The sequence below is a fragment of the Acipenser ruthenus genome, chromosome 7, assembly GCF_902713425.1.
Source record: "Acipenser ruthenus chromosome 7, fAciRut3.2 maternal haplotype, whole genome shotgun sequence".
NCBI classification, from domain to species: Eukaryota; Metazoa; Chordata; class Actinopteri; order Acipenseriformes; family Acipenseridae; genus Acipenser; species Acipenser ruthenus.
The window spans coordinates 57,155,151-57,181,644 of record NC_081195.1 but is presented as its reverse complement, the minus strand read 5'-3'; the positions used below and the strand labels follow the sequence as shown (position 1 = coordinate 57,181,644).

The window sequence follows — 26,494 nt, the reverse complement described above, 5'->3', positions numbered from 1 at the left end:
TATTTATACTAAAGTAATACAAAAATGACTACAAAAGATTTAGAAGTGAGTAGTTTTTTGAGATTTACGATTATACTGTAAATCACTTTCACGAATCAGCCCGCCAAATGTAGTCTCCCATCATGTTCTCGTTATACTGTCCTTGGTAGCGGCTTTCAAAGTCCAGTATATCCTGGTGGAAGCGCTCGCCTTGCTCCTCCGAGTACGCTCCCATGTCCTCCTTGAATTTATCAAGATGAGCATCAAGGATATGGACTTTGAGGGACACCCTACAGCCCATTGTGCCGTAGTTCTTCACCAGAGTCTCAACCAGCTCCACATAGTTTTCGGCCTTGTGATTGCCCAGGAAGCCCCAAACCACTGCGACAAAGCTGTTCCAAGCCGCTTTCTCCTTACTAGTGAGCTTCTTGGGGAATTCATTGCACTCCAGGATCTTCTTTATCTGTGGTCCGACGAAGACACCGGCTTTGACCTTTGCCTCAGACAGCTTAGGGAAGAAGTCTTGAAGGTACTTGAAGGTTGCCGACTCCTTATCTAGAGCTCTGACAAATTGTTTCATAAGGCCCAATTTGATGTGCAGTGGTGGCATCAGCACCTTCCGGGGGTCCCAGCCGTACTCAAGGCGTATTCAAGGCGTCCAGCAAGGTCTTGATGCTGTTGTAATCCTCTTTGAGGTGCACCGAGTGAGCCAGGGGAAGAGACGGGTACTTGTTAGCATTATGGAGCAGCACGGCTTTGAGGCTCCTGGATGAGCTGTCAATGAAGGACAGTATAACGAAAACATGATGGGAGACTAAATTTGGGGGCTGATTCGTGAAAGTGATTTACAGTGTAATCGTAAATCTCGAAAAACTACTCACTTCTAAATCTTTTGTAGTCATTTTTGTATTACTTTAGTATAAATACATATTAATTTGGATTCATATGTTGTTTTTTTCTGACTTTATGTGAACGAAAAGACACAAATTCGCCCGTTTTCTCATTGGAAATAGGTAAATTTCAAAATATCACTCCTGGTCACAAAAGCAAAGTTTGTGGGGACTAATAGCCATTTCCTATACTTTTGAGGCATAAGCAATTAGGAAATAACACTTACTACCCAGGAGCAAAAATTGTGTTACATAGTGTTTTCAGTGATTCACTTCAAAAACTGTTTTGGCTAATGAAACTCTTGGTATTAAGCTCCTGGGCTATCTTGAACAAGGATTTTGGTTTAGGAAAGTTACATGCTGGTTTCTTCTAAATACAGTAGTGATAGAGAGGTTTCTTTTTGAATGTTGAAAAATGAATCCCTCTTTACATCCCAATACATATCTGGCTTACTCAAATACCTCTTTTCCACTGTACAACCGAGCCAAGCCAGCCTGGTGCAGCTTAGCAGGAGCCTGGTTGTTTTCCCACTGACGTCACACGCAATGAATGTCGATGATGCAGTATTAAGAGGTGCTGTATTTGAGTTGAAAATGACTCCAGAGGTTTAAGTTGTGTTAGACTTCATTTTCATTTTTTATTATATGACTGAATACAACTGAAATGCAATGACATGTGGGGTAATTATGCAAAAAGAGGAGACAAATGCTTCTCAGAGAGAGCATTGACTTGGATATGACGAGCAAGATTCTCGGCCTTAGACGCCACAAAATAATGACCCCTCCCCTGGCCTTGCTCCGATTCAGATTCAGATGCGTTGTGATGCCAGAGTTTAACGGTTTGGTTCTCGCTCAGCTCGACAAAAAGCCAGTGGAAAACCACCTGTATCATGAGGGCCTGGGGCAAAATGGAATGTTATGCCTACCACTGCTGTTGACGCATTTTCTTAATTACGTATTCTTAATTATATTCCTTCCCAATAGGGGTGTGCCAAAATGCGGTACTCATACTCCGAATTGTCTTCAATAAATTCATTAAATAAATCCATTCACTATTGTGTTGATTTATAAACATGAGAAGCTGATGTCCCTCATGTTTACAATTGAGTACCAATCAATGGCAATTAACTCTCATCCAGGGCACTGACAGTTTTACTGCCGTACTGAGGCTGTCAACTGACAATGAAAAAGGGAGGCCGATTGGTAACTTAAAACAAAAAGTTATATTGTACATCCCTGCATGCTTTAAAACACTGGTTTTTGCCTCTTTGAATGCTAAATATTTGTAACTCAGTGATCAACCAACTTACTTGCTGTATACATACACAGAGAACAGTGTGATGCTTGTGGTGCATAAGTGCGTACAGTCATCTACAGAATGCGTCTGAATAATAAAAATAAAAACTGAACAGTCTAAAAGTCAGTTTAGGGGCTTTTGTTCTCCAGTCCAAACCGCTGCACACCCATTGCATTGTACAGCTTTTATTTTAGGACTGTGGAATTTAAATTATGACTCCTTCATCTGTTTTATTGGGCCCAATTCAATTTACTTAACCACTACTGTTGCTGAGTTTACCACATACTGTGTTTCCTATTGAAGAAAATCACAAAGGCAGGTTATTGTATATAAAGAACAATAAACTTTTCTTTTGAAGTAAACAACCACAAGTATAAAATACAAGTGGCTTTATTTAATTGGATATGTCATAGCAGTTTAATAAATGCAATTTTAATACAACTGTCAGAGTAGTTTTATTTTACCCCCAGTAGGTTTTAGGCAACAAAGAAGTGGCTGTTAGCATCTTAAAATGGGAGATTCAAGTGAGTTAGATTAAACAACAGACGATGTACATTGTTTTAATTGGTATTCAAAAAATAATCTTTTTCAGTGTATTTTAGCTTTATTTACTTTCAAAAGATTATAGGGGGCTCCCAAGTGGCCCATCCAGTAAAGACGCTCCGTGTGGAGTGCAGGATGCGCTCTATAGTCTGGACGTCGCGAGTTCGAGTCCAGGCTATTCCTTTGCCGACCGAGGACGGGAGCTTCCAGGGGGCGGCGCTCAATTGGCCGCGCACCGCCCGGGGGGAGGGAGGGTTAGGTCGGCCAGGGTGTCCTCGGCTCACCACACACCAGCGATCCCTGTAGCCTGGCAGGGCGCCTGCGGGCTTGCCTGTAAGCTGCACGTGAGCTGCGTTGTCCTCCAATGCTGTAGCTCTTGGGTGGCTGCATGGTGAGTCTGCAGTGTGAAAAAAAAGCGGTCGGCTGACGGCACACGCTTCGGTGGACAGCGTGTGTTCGTCTTCGCCCTCCCGAGTCAGTACAGGCGTGGTAGCAGTGAGCTGAGCCTAAAAATAATTGGCCATTTCAAATTGGGGAGAAAATAATAAAAAAATAATTGGCAACGACTAAATTATTAAAAAAAAAAAAAAAAAATACTAATATTATAAAGATTATAAAAGTTCTGTGGAAGTAACTTTTGTACTTCATCAATAGCACATAATACTATACAAATCATAGGTACAAACTTAAGACGTAATTTAAACTCCCTGGCAAGTCGGTGAAATAGTGTGGGTGCCCAGAGGTTTGAGATCCATATGGTTACTGTTCTGCTACAGTATAATGGTAAATTAATTTAACCACGGTAAAGTGATATGAAACAGATCAAAACAAGATTATTTTAATTTGTACCCAAAAATAACCCCACCTATTCCGTTCTATGCACATGTCAGCATGTCTGGTCAGGTCTTTAATCCAAATAAATTAAACTGACCATGAAAACAAACTGCAGGAAGGTTGCTCTATTAATAATGTATAAGGTGTTTGTGTATGGGTTGCTGATCTCATTTCACAGCAGTTGATTGTTTTACTGGCAATGAGGTTGAGCTCCAGTTTCATGAGGCCTTTCACAGCCAGTTATAATTCATTCAGAATACCACTTTTTTGGCTTGTCCAAAAATGTTATATAATTGTGTTCTATGTATTATTGAGCCACAGGGGGACATTATTGAGATTGTCATTTAGTTCATTTGGCTCAGAGTTGGTTGAAGTCATCCATGGCATACAAAAACCACAAACAGATTACCGATTTTGGTTGACCACATACACAGGCAAATAGGAAATGAAAGGCTACAGCCCAGTGTCTTCCTGTTGGGGTCATATGAATTCAAGCAGATGTATCTAGAATACCAAGGACATTTATTGCCTGCATAATAAAACTTTTCTTTGTGCTGTACAAGTCTGTTATGAGGTCATGACAGCAGGAAAGGAATCCATACAGGATACAGGACACATCATAAAGGGTCCAAGCTATTTTTACAGTTTTTTGCTGTTGTTAGATTTGTAGCTATAACTCTTTAACTATAAAGGTTACAGGTAGATGTAATACATGAAATGAATGTGCACACACTGGACTTCCATAAAAAAAAGTTAAATAGTTTGAGACACCCTGTTCAATACAGATAACAAAAACCACAGAAAAAGAGACGCTTTTTAGAAAAAAACATAATTTCTTTTAGCATGGCCAACTCAAATCTGACAGTGTACAATGAAGCTTCAACATGTAGGGAACATGGAAACGTGTTTTTGAACAAATTGGATAATAAATAAAGCAATTATGGTCATATATACAAAAGGGACCAAAAGCAACCAAAAAGAAGTGAACAATTGAGAAATGTGCAAAAGAAAAAAGAAAAATAACACATTCAAATTATTCGTCCCAGGGACCCTGCTCATGTGGCACAAGATGGAGCTATTCACTGTGGCTTGAATGACCAGCAAGGTGGCGACCATGGCAAACTAACCCTAAAAGCTCTTGTCTCATGCATCTGATCCACAAACACGAAAAACAAATATATATGTATCGGAAAAGAGGTCCTTGTGCCTTTGATGTCGCCAATTCTCTCATTTTGTAAAGATGTTGTGTGAAAATGTTTGTTTACAGCACCGAGGTAGGTGTGTCTTACAGCGCAGCAGTAACATTGCAAAACACTCACTTTCACGGCTCTCTACTGACATGGTCCAATACCGGAAATACATCAGTTAGACCTCATTTTAAAGCCCGGACTCTACTCTTTCCAATGGTGTATTACTAGCAAGGCTATCTCTCACAGTGCCTGAGTAAAACAATTTAAAGGGCCAGGTCGCCGTTGGGATTTTTAACATTAGCCAGACCCTAGGTTGCTTAATACACACAGCTATAAGTGGACAACATCAAATGCAAGTGACAAGTAAAGGCATGGTGTACATATATACATTTCACAGTTAGCCTCCTCCTAATTCTAATAGCAGTATAAACTGACACTGAATTAAAAATGCAACACATTGAAAACTATAATCTGGTACTGTCCAATCAGCTCTATGAAGACAACACTTACATGGAAATATTAACAATGTTAACATTTTTTAAATAATCTTTAATTTATATAACACGAAACCTACTTCTGCTGCTTTTACAGAGCTGTGGGATTTAAACCGAACCTCCGTTTTTTACGGCCCACGTGGTTTTTTGGACCTACGAACAATGTTCCTGGACGAGTATCAAGAACGCTTGTTTGTGGGAGGTCGGGACCTTATGTATTCTCTGAACCTGGACCGAGTTAACGAAGAGTACAGAGAGGTATGGTAACTGAAGAACATTGTATTTCAGTCATTGGGAAGACTCTCTAAACACATTTCTTTCTTCCTTCTGACTTTTTGAACCTTTTGTTTAAGATAAAGACACATTTTTGACATAATTCATGTTTATGTGGGGCAAAAGTATGATACAATATGCTCAATCATTTTTTATTAAAAGATAAAGGATCTCCCCTTCTGCTTAACAGGAAATTTAATTAAGCATAATATAGAAAGTAATACATCAGCTAACCCCTCCTGTGTTTATTTCTGTTTCTTTTTATGTATAATTGAAAAGTAAATTCCCTACATATATCTTTACCTATTTATGCTTCTAATTATTTTCACTTATCATATAGTGTGTACCTGTCTTAATGTCAGAATGTCAGCCTGCATTTGTCTACCACAAAACAGGATATTTACTTTTTATAATAACTGGTCCCAGAATTAAATAGCCATTCTGTATAGAGATGTTTTAGCATGAATGCCTCAAAGGAACCACCACATGGGACAATTCACAAATAATTTCTAGCTACTCTTGGTAATGTAGATATTATTGGTATTCAGAAGCATGCCTCTATTAATTGTAAACTTGGTTAGCATTTGCAATTTTAGGAGTTATGTTCCATGTGTGGTCCTTTACACATGCCTGCCTCCTTTTTTAAAGAGCCTCATAGGAATTTAGACAACCTGGATGAGTACTGAAAATGAACTGATCGGTTCAAAGAGCAGCAACTTTCTGGCTCCTTATCCTGAACCCAAGGGCATTGTTGGGTTAAAATGTGTGGGGCTAAATCCACAAATCTTTTTCTATAACGATGATTTGTCTACGGTGGTCAGCCAAGCAAACCATAATCACTGTCAAATGTTATACCTGTGCTTACCCACACTGAGCTACTGTTAATGGTGATACATCTTATGTAAACAGTGCTTAGATGCTAGTGGTCAATAGAGACAGATCTGAACGCTTTCCAATTCAGTTTTAATTTACACAATTATGAACTGAATTAAGGTTCATTTTCCACAGTAAAACAGAAATTATTTCTTACTTAACTCTTTTGTTTTACTAAATTGCTTTAATGTAACATTTTCCTTCATAAATTCTGTTGACTTGAAAATATTTTTTTCTGTTTCATTACAGATACACTGGCCCAGTACACATACTCAGGTGGAAAAATGTCGAATGGAAGGCAAAGATGTGGTAAGTATAATCTTGTGACCAAAAATATTTCCCCCAAAATATACACACAAACCCATAGTTTTGACTTGCAATTGCTATTTACTGTACATTTTGATTTACTGAAAAATGCTTTTGAGACGTTGTTTTTATTTCTTTCTTTTTCATTATTTAGGCTGAATGTGCAAATTTTATCCGGGTCTTTCACGAATATAACAGAACTCATCTTCTGGCTTGTGGGACTGGCGCTTTTGATCCTGTATGTGCCTACGTTAGGGTGGGCCATTGGACAGAGGTAAGAGAATGCATTATTACAAATGTTGATATTACCTGATAAAAAAAAAACAAAAAAACTATATGTATGTTTTAGTAATCTGTACTTATCCAAGGAAAAGTAATCTAGACCCCCCCAAAATGAATTGCTATACTAAGCGCTAACCCCAAAGGTAAAGTTTCCATATGAAAAGACACACCATCTGTCCCCCCATGCAGCTATGGCACACAGCCAGATTGATGGTTTTAAATGACACTCAGGATTGTATTCATTTACTAGGTCTACTCTGGTTGGGAGTACAGTAATGTTACAATATGAATATTCTGACATATATGTAGTATGGAAACAGTCAGTATACTGCATAGTCTAGCAGTATTTCTAAATGGTCTACCCCCTATGTATTCTATTGAGAATAATTAAGTACTGTACCTTTTAGTACTGTATCTTTTTTTTCATCAGGGGGATTGTGCCTCCAATGATTTACATGTTTTCCTGTCATTTAGCAAGTTTATTTATATGCTCCCTCAACACTTTGCTCATTTTTTTGAAGAAGATCTGACTAGGAAATGAAAACAAACATTCCACCATTCCCAAACGGGAAACTCAAATTGAAAAGAATCTCACTAACAGTACAAATGACTTGCTTGCCATGTGTATGACCTTTTACACTCACATACAGGTCAAGTGAAACTTTTTTTTATAATGTGATTACTTTATTAGAGAAAGCTACAATTCAATGTACTCCATACAGGCCTTTTATATCACCAATCGTAAAGCATATACAATTGTTAACATCTGTTTTGTGAAGAATATTAGATCCATATTGGTATCTAAGAAGTTCAGAGGTATCAAAAAAATGGAACTTTCAAACAAATGGAACATTCAGATGGGAACCTTTCTTGCACAAATGCAAGAACTGTTATTGCCGAACTACATACTTAAGCAAAAATTAGATTTCTTGAATGAAGTCAGTTTTTCAAACCAAACTGATTTAAAAAATAAGTATGGAAAGTACATTACAGAAATAAAATATATAATAAAATACAATTACTTCTGTTTCATCTACACATTCAATTGCTTCATTGGTGCAGTTTGTGATAAGTACAGTTTGACTATGCTAGTCGTTTGGCCTTGTTTGTTATTATCGATGCATTTGTTTGCTATTAATATTATAGATATATGTCACATTGTTATTCTGAGAATTTCAGATATGGAATTATAATATTGAGGTACATTCATTTAGTTTAACAATTGCTTGGTTAATGAAATTATGAAATTAAACATTTAAACATTTGAACCGGAAACATTATATTGGCGGATAAATCTGCTTAAATGCTCATTACTTATTAATTTAGAACCGAGGAAAATTATGTTCCTATAATACTAATGCTGGAGTTTTCAAAGAGTTAACTATTAAGGCCTGTTATCTTGTACATTCATCAAAAAGGTGATTCACTTAAAGATGATGTCTATAAATGTCTATGGGTAATTCAGTATAGTATTCAAGTATCAATGGCAGACAGTATGGTTGCTATTAGTTGGCTTGTCAGTTTGCCAAAGCTCAAGTCTAAATGGACCATAAAAGCTATTCCACTACTGTACCATATATACAGACATGCTCAAATTTGTTGGTACCCTTACAGCTCATTGAAATAATGCTTCATTCCTCCTGAAAAGTGATGAAATTAAAAGCTATTTTATCATGTATACTTGCATGCCTTTGGTATGTCATAGAATAAAGCAAAGAAGCTGTGAAAAGAGATGAATTACTGCTTATTCTACAAAGATATTCTAAAATGGCCTGGACACATTTGTTGGTACCCCTTAGAAAAGCTAATAAATAATTGGATTATAGTGATATTTCAAACTAATTAGTTTCTTTAATTAGTATCACACATGTCTCCAATCTTGTAATCAGTCATTCAGCCTATTTAAATGGAGAAAAGTAGTCACTGTGCTGTTTGGTATTATTGTGTGCACCACACTGAACATGGACCAGAGAAAGCAAAGGAGAGAGTTGTCTGAGGAGATCAGAAAGAAAATAATAGACAAGCATGGTAAAGGTAAAGGCTACAAGACCATCTCCAAGCAGCTTGATGTTCCTGTGACAACAGTTGCAAATATTATTAAGAAGTTTAAGGTCCATGGAACTGTAGCCAACCTCCTTGGGCGCGGCCGCGAGAGGAAAATCGACCCCAGATTGAACAGAAGGATAGTGCGAATGGTAGAAAAAGAACCAAGGATAACTGCCAAAGAGATACAAGCTGAACTCCAAGGTGAAGGTACGTCAGTTTCTGATCGCACCATCCGTCGCTTTTTGAGCGAAAGTGGACTGGAATTTGCTAAAATGCATATTGACAAGCCACAATCCTTCTGGGAGAATGTCCTTTGGACAGATGAGTCAAAACTGGAGCTTTTTGGCAAGTCACATCAGCTCTATGTTCACAGATGAAAAAATGAAGCTTTCAAAGAAAAGAACACCATACCTACAGTGAAACATGGAGGAGGCTCGGTTATGTTTTGGGGCTGCTTTGCTGCGCCTGACACAGGATGCCTTGAATCTATGCAGGGCACAATGAAATCTCAAGACTATCAAGACATTCTGGAGCGAAACGTACTGCCCAGTGTCAGAAAGCTCTGTCTCAGTCGCAGGTCATGGGTCCTCCAACAGGATAATGACCCAAAACACACAGCTAAAAGCACCCAAGAATGGATAAGAACAAAACATTGGACTATTCTGAAGTGGCCTTCTATGAGTCCTGATCTGAATCCTATCGAACATCTACGGAAAGAGCTGAAACTTGCAGTCTGGAGAAGGCACCCATCAAACCTGAGACAGCTGGAGCAGTTTGCTCAGGAAGAGTTGGCCAAACTACCTGTTAACAGGTGCAGAAGTCTCATTGAGAGCTACAGAAAACATTTGATTGCAGTGATTGCCTCTAAAGGTTGTGCAACAAAATATTAGGTTAGCGGTCCCATCATTTTTGTCCATGCCATTTTCATTTGTTTTCTTATTTACAATATTATGTTGAATAAAAAATCAAAAGCAAAGTCTGATTTCTATTAAATATGGAATAAACAATGGTGGATGCCAATTACTTTTGTCGGTTTCAAGTTATTTCAGAGAAAATTGTGCATTCTCCGTTTTTCGTGGAGGGGTACCAACAAATTTGAGCACGTCTGTATATCTGACATACCCTTTAAGTACAATTTGTACAACATTATGCTCACAGCTGTCATCTCACTACTATGGAGACTTTTTCTTTAGACGACAACCAAATAGTGTGGCAGCACTTCAAATCATTTCCCTAATGAATCACACAGATAGCACTATGGATTCAATAATGCAATGTTTCACAGATACTTGCAATTTTCATTACCACTGCAAACCCACTGCATGCAGACCTTGCTCTGAAATTTCAGGCTTAGAATCTCTGCCTATCCTGTTGCTAAAAGAGTGAACCATTAACACCTCACACCCATACAATAAACAGATCCCGTCACCTAATCAGCCTGTATATCTGTGGTCTTCTGAAACTGCAGTACTGCTTTTTATCATTTAACATTGTGTTTGCTTCTAAGCACTGTAATCCAATTGAACTGGGGATGACGCCATGCAAATATGAACCACATTGGGTCAGACAGGTTTTAAAGCAGCTACATGGGTATCAGAGGATATAGGGTCTTAGTATGTAAGAAAATGAATGCACACTTAACTGTCAATTGTAGTTGTCCAATTTCTGATGTTTTGTCTGTAGCTTAGCAATATGTTAATTGTGATCTTAAAATCCATGTTAGAATTATTATGTGCCCCCTTAAAGAAATTATCAGAGTACTACCAAGTCCAACCACTATCCAGATGAGCACTGGTAAACAAGCAAGTATGATGTGGTGGATGAATAATATCTGATGCTTTTGATTGGAGCTTTTTGACACAGCAATATGATTTGTTTTTAATTTAATAAGGCCATGCTGGACACTTACCGTGCACTAACACGATGAAATAATAATATTGTCAATGCACCATTATGAGTCGTATTTTTAGCTCAGCATATGCAACAATTGGACTTTGAGAAACTGTTTCCAGAAATATTTTTCTTTTGGTCATTCGGCAGAGAATTTCCTGATGCTCCCACTGAAGTTTGTAAGATTTGGACAGCAGCTAAAATCAATACAAATGCTTTCAATTTTTTTGGACTGTATAACAGGAATGATCACGCTTTTCCATGGCTCATGAAAAAAATAACTAAACATGTTCCCTTGTTTATGCTGGGTTTAAGTCTTACTTTTTACAAAACAAGACTGACTAAAATGACTAACATAGGCAGCAGCACTCCTGGATTAATTCAGTGTAAACTAGTTTTGTTGTGATAGTTGTTGTGTAGAGCCTAATGAGAACCCCCAACAAGAAGGATAACCCCTTCTATTATCTCTCTCCAAGGACACTAGTCACTCTACTTTCACTAAACAGTTTGCAATGGGAATGTTTTTTTGGTGCCGGCTTATTTCTGCTTTGTAGCTGTATAAAACTTTGAGTCTTGTCTAACCCATTAAAGGTCCACATTAGCCATACCTAAAGCAGATTGGATGCTGTAAGGAATCCTCATTACTTCTTGGCTTTAAGTCTGGCCATAATGTCTTGTTGATATAATAGTGTAAGGTTAAAGCATTGTCATTAATACTCTTCAGTTTAAGTTGTCTAAATTGAAATGAAAAGACACTTAGCAATGTTTTTAGAGGGGTTATATCTTTAAAGTTTCAGACAAGTTAACCATGACAGCTTCAATTGGCCCTGTGGTGATTAAGAATAATTTGTCACATTGATTTCTTATACTGATTTGAAGTTCAATAGAAAAAAAAAAAAAATGTCCAAAATGAACTGAACTAATAAATGAGTCCATGTTTTTTTGTTTTTTTTTTTTTAAGAAGATTGGTTATGACATGTAGGCTTTAGTGAGTATTAAGATGTCATATAGAAGTGCAATATTGCCATAATAAAGTTTAATAATTCTTATCAGTGCTCCTAGTGAGTGTGAATGTCGTATGTTCAAATTGTTGCCTGACTGCTGAAAGTGTGTCTTTGAAGATACAAAAACAGATGCCCCATGTCAAATCAAAAGGTGCAAAACACCACTAGATTTAGGCCAGTTAAAACATACTTACATAAGACATTTGGCTTCTAAAAAACGTTAAAGTAAACTTGATACACCTGATATTAGTCCAGATAATTATGTTAGACGTTCCATTCCTTTGAACATTGCTGTCTTTTCAAGCTGATTTGAAGCACTGATTAAAACCAGGTACTGAGATAATGCACAACTAGTTAGTATACTGCTTAGTATATCAGCTCTGAGTTTATCAAACAACTCAATCAAAAGTTAAAGGCTGAATGTCTTAGTGTGTAATATAGTAGTTCTAAATGGTTTCTGTGGACAGCTGGATCTAATTGTGCCAACATGTTACCATTTTCTTTTGTTTTACTTTTAGTTCTTTAGTTTGAAATGGTTGATTTGTTGTATTACAATGTATCTCATTGCATGAGTAACACTATACAGTGTGTATGACTATTCTTTCATTCTTTAGGACAGGCTGTTTAAACTGGAGATTAACATGACTGAGAGTGGGAGAGGCAGATGTCCATTTGAGCCAAACAGCCCTTGCGTTTCCACCTTAAAACGTAAGACAGATTTATTTATCACTTTTTTCCTCATATAAAACTGGTTTTAAAAAAAAAGGCATGTCATGTGCAGTCAGGCTAAAGAATTGAACCTATTCAGTCTTGAACAAAGAAGACTACGCGGCGATCTGATTCAAGCATTAAAAATTCTAAAAGGTATTGACAATGTCGACCCAGGGGACTTTTTTGACCTGAAAAAAGAAACAAGGACTAGGGGTCACAAATGGAGATTAGATAAAGGGGCATTCAGAACAGAAAATAGGAGGCACTTTTTTACATAGAGAATTGTGGGAGTCTGGAACCAACTCCCCAGTAATGTTGTTGAAGCTGACCCCCTGGGATCCTTCAAGAAGCTGCTTGATGAGATTCTGGGATCAATAAGCTACTAACAACTAAACAAGCAAGATGTGCCGAATGGCCTCCTTTTGTTTGTAATCTTTCTTATGTTCTTATGTGTTCACTGTGACACGTTCCAAAGAAAATCAGTTCTAAGTGAGTGGTATTGTTTTGTGCAGCTCAAGTTGCTTTTGCATGTTTTCTTTGTAGCACTAAATCATACTCACTGGGAATGTGCCATAAACATAGCCGATGGCATTGTTATGATTGGGAAAGAATCAAGTTCAATTACTGATGCATTGTGCTTTCTTGGAATTCTCCTTTGTTGAGCACAGCAACACCAAACGGCAAGACAAGTAAACCCTCAAAGCCTACAAAGGACAGTAAAGAACATGGTACACTTAATATTACACCATGTTGCAAGCACATACTAACTCTAGTCTTGTGTTCATCATGTATCTTTAACAAGCAGTCTTCATATACTGTACATTTAATCAACAAGCACACCCACCCACAGTGAAATTAATCTAGTAGTTTATGAGCAAACCTGCAGAAAATTAGTTCATAAATGGTTTCGCTTAAAGATTTATTAGGCTTAGATTAATTGTATCATCCCTAGCAGGAAGAACATAATGAATTCCATTTACAGTCATACTGAAGTCAAATCATTATATAAGAGAGTAACTACCATGCTGTTTTCCCTACAAGGAGGGACAACACCGTATCACTGCATCTGTTTTCAATACATATCACTGTGAATAAGGGTGTAGTCTTTCTGGGGGAATATGCATTTTAGTCAACTGTATTGAATTGCTTAATCCTGTCGTTTTGACAAAGGTTGTAATAAATCTGAAGGTAAATAATATATTGATCTATTTCATGTTTTTGGATATACACTTTCCTGCCCCCCCCCCCCCCCCCCCAAAAAAAAAGAGCTGTTGTAATCCTGCTTGGAGAAATCGCTCAAGTTCATCCAAAGGGCCTCAACTGAATTGTTAGCCTGATATTAAGCAGATCAAAAGAGGTGTGTGAAATCCCTGGGGAACTCTTTATACCAACCCCTGACCCCTCTATTGTCTATAGATGGGACATTGCTGTCTGAACTGCATCTGCCAAAATATTCAGGCGTGCCCATAAAAGAGAGGTCAAACCAAGTAACTTTTTCACTGTCAAAATGAAGGCTAATTGATTACATTTAGGCTGTGTTTAACATTCCTTGGGTCATAATTTACTGTACATTTTTAATTTTTCTGCCGCATTATTATGAAGATGAAATACTTGTTGTCAAGAACCAACCATGTGTTATCTAACCACTTTTATTTTTGCATTTTTTACATATACAGCAACATCCTAAATAATGTCCTTCAAAATAAGTTATATTTACAGATGTTGGTATTCACAAACAACAAATACATATAAGTACTAACTATAAACCATGACCAAGCCCTGTCTGATAAAAAAATATATGTCATGGTAATCTTTATTTTATACTCTGATCTCATATTGTAATCTTCCTCCAAAAAAAATTGCACTGATAATTTATCCAACACTGCCCCCTTGTGGACATTTCTTTTGCTTTTTCAGTACAGTAAACATCTTTACTCTTTTATATAAATGTGCATTACTGCAATACATTGTTTTTGTAGTACTGTATACTGCAGGTGTGGCCAACCCTGGTCAATTAACTCAGAAGTGGTCATCTCTGGTCCATGAGAGCTGTGGACTGTTCAGGTTTTTTATCCAAATTATCTCTAAATTACTAAATTGAACAAATGACCTGCTTAACTAGTCAAAATGAAATTGTTCCAAGTATATAGGAATTGATGATTAGGCGTTACCTGTAGAACAGTGTCTACGTTGTGTATGCATATTGTGATAACCCTGCGAATGTCCTGCTTTTGGTCTTCAGGGGGTGAGTTATTTGTTGGGCTCTATACGGATTATTGGGGATACGATGCTGCTATTTATCGGATGGACCACCTTTCCTACACAAGAACAGAACAGAATGATGAACGGCAGCTGAAAGGCAAGTGCTTTTATAGCACCGAAAGCTGAATACTATACCACTATAAAACTGTGTCCTCAAAGGAATGATAATAATCAAAGAAGTTGATTTACCATTTTTAACATGAGCAACATTATCACTGGTATCCTTGTCATTGTTTTAAAAATAATTTAGTTTTCACTTATTTGTTTTTCTTTAATTCAGATTTGTATCTATCACATTATTTGTGAACGATTAACATATCCCAAATTAAAGTATAAAAACAGGCAGTAAACCAATATAGACATGCTTTTATTTTATTCTTATACTGCTGTATATTTTATGCTGTAGCCATCACTTATGGTACGCTATTACACTGTAAAACAAAATATTTAAGAAATAAGCACAATCTTATGCAACAGACTTTAAACACAGTTTAGTGTTTATTTCAATCATTTCAAAATATACTTTACCAAAATAAACAGTACAGCGCAAAGTAAATAAATATTGAAATGAGTGCAAAATCTGTTGCATATTTTTGTTTGGTTTGCTACAATAAGTGCAGTTTAAGCTCCATGGTTACCAGCAGGTTGCCAAAAGGTGGGTCACTGTACATTTCAATTTCTGTCTTCTTACTGTCTAACTCACATGAATCAGTCAACCTGCAGGGTAGCATTGAAAACATCTTCTACCCATGCTAACACATTCCTAGGCAAGTGATATAAACTAAATAAGTATTTTCTTAGCTTTCCTGAGATTCAAACACAAAGCACTATCTGAGAGGGGAAATACACCCAACTATAATAAACAAAACAAGCAGAGTAGATTAAAGCAGGTCATTCTGTTATAATATCTAACTGCATTGTATTGTAATGTACATTTAAATTACAGGTACTACAGGTTGAATTATAGAGTTTCAATACCACTAATGCGTTTTACTGCAGCAAGGCTGCAGATAACCGTGTTCAGTAGTTCCTCACTCTCTTTTGCTCTTATGATTTCAGATGTTGAAAATGTCAGAGAGGGTTTGTTTTAGATTATTAGTTTATTGTTTTTGTTTTTCAGAACCCAAATTTGTTGGCTCGTATGTTATCCCTGACAATGACGACCACGAGGATGATAAAGGGTATTTCTTCTTCACCGAAAAAGCATTTGAGGTTGATGGTAGTGCGGTCTATACCAGGGTTGGGAGAGTCTGTGCAGTAAGAAATATCCTTATTATGTTATTTAAGAATAGGAAGCACTTCAAGCCTGTCTTTCTGCTGCTTAACTTTAAAATATGTCTATGTATCTTATATATCTGATTTGTAAGGTGTTTAGGTGCAATTCTCTGATATTAGAGATGCAGAGTCACTTAATATTTTTAAATCAAGATTAAAAACTAACTTTTTTAGACTAGCATTTTATACAAAATGTTAAAAGTGCTCTTTCTTCTTTTTATTTATTTACTAATATTGATGTTTTTTGTTGTTTTGGTTGGTTTAACTATAACTTTTTCATGTTCATTTTTATTGTGTTATTTTTTGAGATATTCCAAATAACATAATTTAGAGGCTGACTACTATGTTGATGTCTTCTTCATACATTGGAAAATGATAGGTTCCCAGACTCATTATACAATTCATTAATCTAGTTATCTTCTCATGGCAGTATACAGTTTATAAACTACTGTAAATAAAAGCCTAGCCACACTACTCCTTCAAAATAGGCTTTGAAATGGTAATGTTGCTATGTGCTTTAAATAATCACACAGAGAGATTATTATTATTATTATTATTATTATTATTATTATTATTATTATTATTATTATTATTATTATTATTATTTATTTCTTAGCAGACACCCTTATCCAGGGCGAGTCGTAAACAAAAATACATTTCAAGAATCACAGTACAAGTAATAATACAATTAAGAGCACCACAATACCCAATCAGGCACTTCACCCTTCTGAAATGAGGAAGATGAAAATCAAACTGTATTTATGATTTTACACTGAGGTTATCAGATACCCAGAATGATGCTGCCTAAACTTGTCCATTATCAGGTATTTGGGGAATTATTAACATTTTGATTTTTGCTTTCTCCTCAGAATGACCTTGGAGGACAAAGAATGCTGGTAAATAAATGGACCACTTTACTCAAAACACGACTTATTTGTTCTGTGCCTGGGCCTAATGGAATTGACACACATTTTGATGAACTGGGTAAATACAGCTTTGTAATATAAATTCATTGAAGCCTATTTCAAATAAAAAGCATGACATTGATATGGTAGCTTATTTCTGTAGATGTTAACGTATAATGTCCCCCACCCTCCCATTATCATCTTTACAAGGCTATGATATGTTTTCTCTTATTTTTTGTATATTTTGTCCTCAATAATACTGATATGATTTGAAAGACTTGGAAGAGGAAAAACTATTGGAGCAACTGCTCTGATAGAAAACATCGATTGAGTTTTTACACAGGGTCTAGTGAGATCTGTTACCAGAAGAAACTGTGAGGAAGTTGTTTTAACCACTGTTTTAAAAAATATATCAAACCCTCTGGACTGGACTTACTGACTTCACAGCAGACTTCACCAAATGGTGTTATTATGGAATGTTGAGGGTGTACTGTGCAACCCGCGAGGTAAAACAAGTTAAAACACCCTCTTACCCAATGTGTGCCTTTGAAAATAAAAGACAAACACTAATGTCTTTTTTATGTTTTCCAGAGGATGTGTTCCTACTCCAGACACGAGATGATAAAAACCCTGAGATTTTTGCCCTATTCAGCACTACAAGGTCGGTGATTTGAGCTAAAGTGCAGTCGTCATGTACAGATCACAACCATAACACAATTTGCTAAATGCAGATTAAATAAGCAATGTAGAATAATTATATTTCAAATGTTAAACATTACAATAGCTACATTTAAATATTAACATTTAGAGTACAACCACAGCACCCTTACTGACATGTACCTACCGCCCTCTGGTGAACATGGAACAAACCCTTCTAGGTTCATTGACCTCTGTGTCAAATCTAAACTTCATGCAACATTCTCCTCAAAAGCTATGTTCAAAAATATATATATATATATTCACCAAACGAAGAAATAATTAATTAATTACCAGCATTTTTGTAATACATACTGTATATTTTAGTCTGAAAGATAAGGATACATTTGTGTATCAATTCAGTTGTACTAATCGATGTTTATGCTCAGGTAGTGCATGTGTGTCAACATGCAGTCATACAGGGGGACATGCATACTGTATATAGGCGCTATTCTCCAAACAGATCATAATTCTCATAATTATTTCTGAAGTATGCTAAACTAAGAACACACAGTGTATATTATAATATTACCTGTCTCACACATGTGTCTTTTAAAATGTATATCGTATACCATTTGTTCTTAAAATTCTATAGTACAACATTGATTTATATTACCATAATGTAGGTGTTCACTGCAAGCATGGGGAATAGTCTACATGCATGCACTGCTATTTTGCTTTTCCTTTTTATAGCAATGTATTTAAAGGATATGCTGTGTGTGTTTATCATATGGCTGATATTCGAGACGCATTCAACGGGCCATATGCACACCAAGAAGGACCAGAATACCATTGGGCAGCTTATGAGGGAAAAGTGCCATTTCCAAGACCTGGATCAGTAAGTCATTTTTAAAGCCTTGTCATATATTACTACTTAAGTATTATTACTATGCAATGTAGCAACATTTCATTATTAACAGGCTTCTTACTGGGCTATTGCATGTGTCGGCCACCAGGGCATTAGCAATGACAGCCCACACCGAAATACCAGTGTGGTAGTAAATGTGTGAAAAAGATATACAGCATACAGTGTAGCAAGAACACACACACACACACACAAATGCAAAATAAACCACAGTGAAAACAAAACTAAGAAAACAAAAGGTGGCCCACAAGTGGCTAATCGCTGCCTCTAGTAAAAGGAGGTCCTGCTCCAGGAACCTTCTGCGTTACACAAATCATAAAATCCCCAAAACTGTAAACTGTTCTTATAATTAAATGTTTCAGCCATCCCGGTTGAACATGCGGAGAGAACTAAAAAGAACAAAGCAGCTCGCCGAGCATCCAAACTCCACCTGCAGCACCATGTAAAAGCCAGAGAAGCCAGTGATAGGACTCTTCCTGCTGCACCATACTAAAGACAATATGTTTATTACCTCCTTATAATCCCATCAGTGTCACTAAAACAAAACAACAACAAAAAAACTGTAACTAATTACCTCATATTTATATTTTTTTGTTTTTTATTACTGAATAAAGCAAAATTAACCATATGTTGCTGTTACATTTAATAGAATGTACTATAGTCCTGCTTGATTTATTCATATGTACCACTTCCATCCACCTCACAATGCTTTATAATCATGTATTCTTGTTGCTTTCCCCTCAGTGTGCCAGTAAGATGAATGGAGGTCAGTACACTAGTTCCAAGGGTTACCCAGACGATGTCCTTCGCTTTGTGCGTGCTCACCCTGTAATGTACCAGCCTGTCTACCCTGTAAACAAGAGACCGGCTCTTCTCAAAACAGATGGGAAATACAATCTCAAACAGATTGCTGTGGACAGAGTTGAAGCAGAAGATGGACACTACAATGTTCTTTTTGTAGGAACAGGTAAAAGAGAAGGGAGACATCTGCCAAGACATTTTGTTATAAACTAGTTATAAATCCAAGCAGGGACAGCCTTAGGCTGTGGGGGGCCCTAGGCGATGATGATTAAGTGTGGGGTCCAGAACATCAAATGAATGCTACAGTAGCAACCGCATCTTAAAGTTAGTATATCAGGTGCAGTAGGCCTATTGAAAAATACTGTAAGTGGGTTCAGACATGTCAGTGGCAAGAATAACCAGGCAGAAATAAATACATATATAAATAATGTGCAATGCCACTTTGCTCCCCTCGTTCATCCATGGCAAAACTCATAGCAGCCTGTTAATATTATTATTTATTTTTGTTTTTAGAAAAATAATTTTAGTTTAATTGTCTTTATTATTATTATTATTATTATTATTATTATTATTATTATATTATTCCATTCAGAAATAGAGTATTTTACTGGGTAAAGAAAATAATTTATGATCAATTATGAACGGTATTAGAAACAATCGTGCTGTATATATATATATATATAAAATCTCTTAACACCAAAATTGCTATATTAAGAAGTTGCTAACCTAAGACGACAGACCTGAGTGAGTAGCCCAAACGCTAGACATATTAACGAAACAATAGCTTGTGAATTCAGCTTTATATTAATGGATTATATTTCATTAGCTGCAAAAAAACTAATTTGGTTTTAACATAAATCCATTATTATATGCATCTAACCAAAGTATGACTATTTTTTAATCAACAAAATGTATTTATAAACTAGCAAAGCTTAACTTTCACTGTAAAATGAAGAGACTTACGAACACAAAGCATTATTTTACAATGTGCTGTTACCTGTTAAGTCTACTAATTGCCCATATAACTTTTTGACATGCTGAACAAAGATTTAATTGATTCTGTGTAAAATGTGCTGCAACATGTTTTCTACCACTTTCCCACATGACACAAACCTTCTCTTCTGTGTTTGTGGATGAGTGTGGGTGGGCCGTGTGAACAGTCCAGACCCAATGAGAAACTATCATCATCTATGGATGCTAAGGAATAAAAAAATATAAAAAAAAAAATAATTAAAACATGTCTACTGGTGCCAGAATTTAATGTTGCTGGTGCTATATGAGGTACCCTTGTGCTAGAATCTAGCACCATAGCACCAAATTTGCACCCCTGAGCGTTTTGCGTGCATGTAATAACAAACACATTAAATCTCACGGCACATTAAATCTCATGGCAGTCTGGTTAAGCACAGGGCCCCCTAAAGTGTGGGGGTCCTAGGCAACCACCTCGATCGCCTTGCCTTAAGGCTGACCCTGAATCCAAGCATTTTAGAGGTTTCCTGAAGCATACATACTGTCAGAATATGTGTCAGAAACCATTTCAACCCTTGCACTTCAAAAGGCACCGCCTTATATTAGTTATTACAATGAACCTAGTGGCACTTACAATGATAACTGGTTCTGAATCACAGCTTGATGTTGAATCCCATTTTCTGTATTTTGTATTAGATCATTTTAGTTTTTATTTATTTTTCAGACAATGGCGTTGTACTAAAAGTGATCACAATATACAACAAGGAAACTGAAACTATGGAAGAAGTTATTCTGGAAGAACTGCACATTTTCAAGGTAACTTTAGTATTTAATCTGAATTTCTGATACGGTCATACCTTGTAAATTCTTCAGTGTGGCTCATCTGGTATTTGTGAGTCATTTATCAGAGACATTTGCTGTGCTACAGTATTTTGCAGATTTTGTATTAACAGTGACACTATCACAACCTTGATAGAGAATATGTGACATGAAGTACATTACAGCACCACTGTGCTAAACTGCGGTTTTTCATTGGGACTCATTCCTTAACATTTAGGTTTTGGATACACCAATACATTCCATATTTGAAGGCACAATTCAAGGTCGGTTTACAGTCTTTTATGTTTACTGGTGTCATAATTTGAGGCCAGTATTTAAAACATCTTAAGGGAGGCGACCTTCACTCAGAACTGAAATGATACCATATGCTTGAGTGAGTGAGGTGTCTGAGTGGAATAGAACCCTTACTCCTTGAGGGACACCATCCATAATTTAATCTCATTCATACCCATCAAGGACATTATTTTGTTGCAAATTGGTATTATCCTCTCTCCAGTTCATAATGTAGTAATAATAATAATAATAACAGTAATCATTTTAAATGTATTCTTTTTTTGTTTGTTTGTTTAGGTTCCTGTTCCGATAGTGGCAATGGAAATTTCTGTTAAAAGGGTGGGTTCATTGTATAATCTGTATTATAAAAGAGATACGAATATTAAAGTCAACAGACATTCTTTAAGATCCAGTTACTGACAATGCTTTTTATGTTATACATTTTTGAAAGGGACAGCTCTAAAATGCAGTGAATGTTACTCAAAATGTTTTGGCCATGCTCCTCAACAATATATATTTTTTATACTGATTAGTGTGACATGTTTTGTTACCCAAACATTGGGGTCAAGTTAAAATTTAATAAACTTTGTTCTTTTAAATATGTTCTGGGAACAAATGTTCAATGAACTTTAACACTCAATTCCCTTACAGCAACAACTGTATGTCGGTTCTGAATCTGGAATAGCTCAGGTAAAGCTCCATCAGTGTGATGTGTATGGAACAGCATGTGCTGACTGCTGCCTGGCCAGGGATCCATACTGTGCCTGGGATGGGGTGACATGCTCCAGATATTACCCAGATGGAACACTCACTAAAAGGTAACACACATGTTGTAAGCTTTATTTTGTAATAGAATTGGCTCAGTAAACTATTTATTTTAAATGAAAAGTTATTTTGTATCTGGAGGTACAGTATGCTGTTCCTTGAGTGTTCACAGGGGCACTTTTCATCTTCAGTTCTTCCACAGTGCATGTATTATTCTGCCAATGAAAATACAAACATAAGTACAACCCTTTACTGTAAAGAATTGCAGGTTATACAGTGAATCCAGGGTTCTGTGTTCTGGATGCAGTGACTTATTGGTTCTTAACTGACCAATAAGTCAGTTTTTTGGCGAGCAGTGTCTAAAAAGTGATAATCAGTTTCCCTCACGGTTCTCGAAAATTTTTCTTGATGTGTTAATCATGTTTATAGCTTGTGGCTTTTGGGTGCTATGATTCACCTTGAATTATCAAAGCATTTTCACTGAGCAAATAGAAAGGAAGTATTGCACACATGTAGCCTCGTCCAGCATCTTCATTAGGACATTCCGTTTTGTTTCAATTAGAGTGTATGCTCACATAATTAAAAAATGTCATAATTACCATTATGGCACACTTTTAACAATCTTCTTTAAGAACTGTAAAAGATACAGCTTTATTTTTACTTGTATTAATTGTGTCTGTTAGTTGAGAAATTGTTGTTACCAATTGTGTAAGACTTTGTGTGATCTTTTTTTAAGGTCCTGGGGCCACTGTTTGTCTTGCAAAGACTAAACAGAAACTACATTCCATTGACAATATTTAATACATTTATTTGAAAACATGACATTATTCAAGAACACAGAATAGACAAAATGACAATCAGTTTCCATATAAACACAATTAAACCTTATGTACCGCACATTATTCAAAATGCCAGAAAAAAAAATATTGTGATAATTGTTTTTGACTTGGAAGTGCATAAAACAATTTTAGAAAAAATAGAAAACTATTTGAAGAAACTAATGGGTGTTGCTTCATTCCTAGCGACCAATGTCACACTGATTTGTGAAGTACATTAATGATAGACCAAGAGCTGGATGTTCACCTTAAAAAACACATTAGAGACAATTTTACATCTCTAATTACAGTGTAATTACTGCAGCATTTTCTTCCATAGTACCTGTGAAAGGAAAAAAGTCAACAAGCAGGGTGTCCTGATTGCTGAACTGCATGTATTGTCAGTAAAAAACATAATAATAATAATAATAATAATAATAATAATAATAATAATAATAATAATGAGTAGAGAATAATTCATATACTGTATATATATATATATAGAGAGAGAGAGAGAGAGAGAGAGAGAGAGAGAGAGAGAGAGAGAATAATAGATGGGCTTCAGTGAGTTACAGGAAAATAATTTCATCCAGGGTTTGTGACGTCATAAATTACGAGACCGAAGGTTGAGTAATTTATAAACTGTCATAGAAACCCGAGATGGAATTGTTTTCCTGTAACTCACTGGAGGCGCCCATCTATTATTTTTTATAATACATGGATACCCTTGTGATGCTAATATTATGTAGGGCAGCAGTGTGGAGTAGTGGTTGGGGCTCTGGACTCTTAACCAGAAGGTCGTGGGTTCAATTCCAGGTGGGGACACTGCTGCTGTACCCTTGAGCAAGGTAGTTAGATTGCTCCAGTAAAAACCCAACTGTATAAATGGGTCATTGTATGTAAAAAAATAATGTGATATCTTGTAACAGTTGTAAGTCGCCCTGGATAAGGGCGACTGCTAAGAAATAAATAATAATAATAATATTAAATAAGACAAGGTTCGGGTTTTTTTTTTTTTTTTAATAGTGTTTTTCAGTGCTGTACAGATGTTCTATGTCATTATCCGTTTAGTTTCTCTGAGATTATTATTATTATTATTATTTATTTCTTAGCAGACGCCCTTATCCAGGGCGACTTACAATTGTTACAAGATATCACATTATACATTATTTCACATTATACAGAGATACGTATGTACCAGCGTTATTTGTTTTTTGTTTTTTTTTGGTTTGTTTGTTTTTAAATATTCTCATTTTGTTGATCATTGATGAACATTTCTGTACTATGGGTGTTGTCGACTGATTGAAAACGAGACATTTTTTGTTTGAATTGAAAGTCTCGAGGAGTCGAATGGGTCAAAGTTCAAGTATACAGTATTTTCCTCTAGAGGAATTATCACTTTTTGATGTCACTACTGTGGTATTATCACTTTTTTTCGAATGGCTTAGGATGCATGATTACACGCCTTCATCCATGAAGTGTGTATATATTGTAGCGTTTTCGCGCAGTGCACAGGATAGACAAAGACAACACGCCGTTTTCAAGTTCAAGGCTTTTATTTATGAACTTCTTTAAGAGCCCACTGCTCCAGCCACTTGCTCAGCACCCACCCAATGAGCGTGCAACGACCAGTTTTATAGCTGAGCCCCGCCCCTTTATGTTAATCGGGTGCCAGAGCGAACAGCTACCCCATTGGTCCCCAGCCGCACACCAGGACCAATGGGCACACACAACAAACAGCCTATGACAGGGGCAGCTCGCACAGCCAGAGACAGAGCGAACCCGCAGCTACAGGTAATACAGACGGGGGGGAGAGGAACACAATACAGCGGCATTAACAGACAGTAGAAACAAGAGGGAATACAGTACACAAACACAATACACGGATCGTTACACTACCCCCACCTTAGCCTTTTTGCCCCCAAAAAGTTCACAAGGCTCCATACAGCTTATGACTGAGATCGGCCACCTCCACCCCTGAAACACAGACCCCCTCCCCGCATGTCCGGTTTTCCATCCAGGGCCTTTGGTGGGTGAGCCGACGGGCCGTGCTGTGCGGAAGGCAATCTGCTATTCCCTGCTGAGCTGAGTGACTCTCGGTACCCCAGTATCAGGAGCTCGCTCTCAGGCCACAAGTGTTCTCCCACAGGCGGCAGCGGTTCTCTTTGCTCCTGTCCCTTGGTCATGCCCTTTGCAGGAGCCCTTAAAAGGACTGGCGCTTTCAGCGGTAGCTCTCTTAAGGCAGGTAGCAGTGGTGCTTTCTCAGGCGGCGGCGGCCCTGGCTCTCTCGCAGGCGGCGGCGGCCCTGGCTCTCTCGCAGGCGGCGGCGGCCCTGGCTCTCTCGCAGGCGGCGGCCCTGGCTCTCTCGCAGGCGGCGGCGGCGGCCCTGGCTCTCTCGCAGGCGGCGACCCTGGCTCTCTCGCAGGCGGCGACCCTGGCTCTCTCGCAGGCGGCGGCGGCCCTGGCTCTCTCGCAGGCGGCGACCCTGGCTCTCTCGCAGGCGGCGGCGGCGGCCCTGGCTCTCTCGCAGGCGGCGACCCTGGCTCTCTCGCAGGCGGCGGCGGCCCTGGCTCTCTCGCAGGCGGCGACCCTGGCTCTCTCGCAGGCGGCGACCCTGGCTCTCTCGCAGGCGGCGGCGGCCCTGGCTCTCTCGCAGGCGGCGACCCTGGCTCTCTCGCAGGCGGCGGCGGCCCTGGCTCTCTCGCAGGCGGCGACGGCGGCGGCACTGGCTCTCTCGCAGGCGGCGACCCTGGCTCTCTCGCAGGCGGCGACCCTGGCTCTCTCGCAGGCGGCGGCGGCCCTGGCTCTCTCGCAGGCGGCGACGGCGGCGGCCCTGGCTCTCTCGCAGGCGGCGGCCCTGGCTCTCTCGCAGGCGGCGGCCCTGGATCTCTCGCAGGCGGCGGCCCTGGATCTCTCGCAGGCGGCGGCGGCGGCCCTGGCTCTCTCGCAGGCGGCGACCCTGGCTCTCTCGCAGGCGGCGGCCCTGGCTCTCTCGCAGGCGGCGACGGCGGCGGCCCTGGCGCTCTCTCACGCGGCGGCCCTGGCGCTCTCTCACGCGGCGGCGGCGGCCCTGGCGCTCTCTCACGCGGCGGCGGCGGCCCTGGCGCTCTCTCACGCGGCGGCGGCGGCCCTGGCGCTCTCTCACGCGGCGGCGGCGGCCCTGGCGCTCTCTCACGCGGCGGCGGCGGCCCTGGCGCTCTCTCACGCGGCGGCGGCGGCGGCCCTGGCGCTCTCTCACGCGGCGGTGGCCCTGGCGCTCTCTCACGCGGCGGCGGCCCTGGCGCTCTCTCACGCGGCGGCGGCGGCGGCGGCCCTGGCGCTCTCTCACGCGGCGGCGGCGGCGGTAGGCCCCCCATCCCCCACGCGGGAGATGATCTAGACTCCTTCGCTAGCCTCCTCGAATGACCACCCCTCCT

General features: G+C 38.6%; 1 protein-coding gene across 1 annotated transcript in view; it reads left to right on the top strand.

Annotated features, from left to right (window-relative positions):
* Nucleotides 1-26,494, top strand: part of LOC117414691 (semaphorin-3E-like) — a 47,735-nt gene that overhangs the window by 16,758 nt on the left and 4,483 nt on the right. The window contains exons 2-14 of the mRNA XM_034024457.3: nt 5,325-5,485; nt 6,623-6,682; nt 6,834-6,953; nt 12,516-12,609; nt 14,855-14,971; nt 15,995-16,131; nt 17,019-17,133; nt 17,646-17,715; nt 18,444-18,588; nt 19,360-19,582; nt 21,110-21,201; nt 21,796-21,837; nt 22,150-22,316. Of these exons, the coding sequence (XP_033880348.3) occupies nt 5,325-5,485; nt 6,623-6,682; nt 6,834-6,953; nt 12,516-12,609; nt 14,855-14,971; nt 15,995-16,131; nt 17,019-17,133; nt 17,646-17,715; nt 18,444-18,588; nt 19,360-19,582; nt 21,110-21,201; nt 21,796-21,837; nt 22,150-22,316 (1,543 nt within the window). The remainder of the gene's footprint in view (nt 1-5,324; nt 5,486-6,622; nt 6,683-6,833; nt 6,954-12,515; nt 12,610-14,854; nt 14,972-15,994; nt 16,132-17,018; nt 17,134-17,645; nt 17,716-18,443; nt 18,589-19,359; nt 19,583-21,109; nt 21,202-21,795; nt 21,838-22,149; nt 22,317-26,494) is intronic.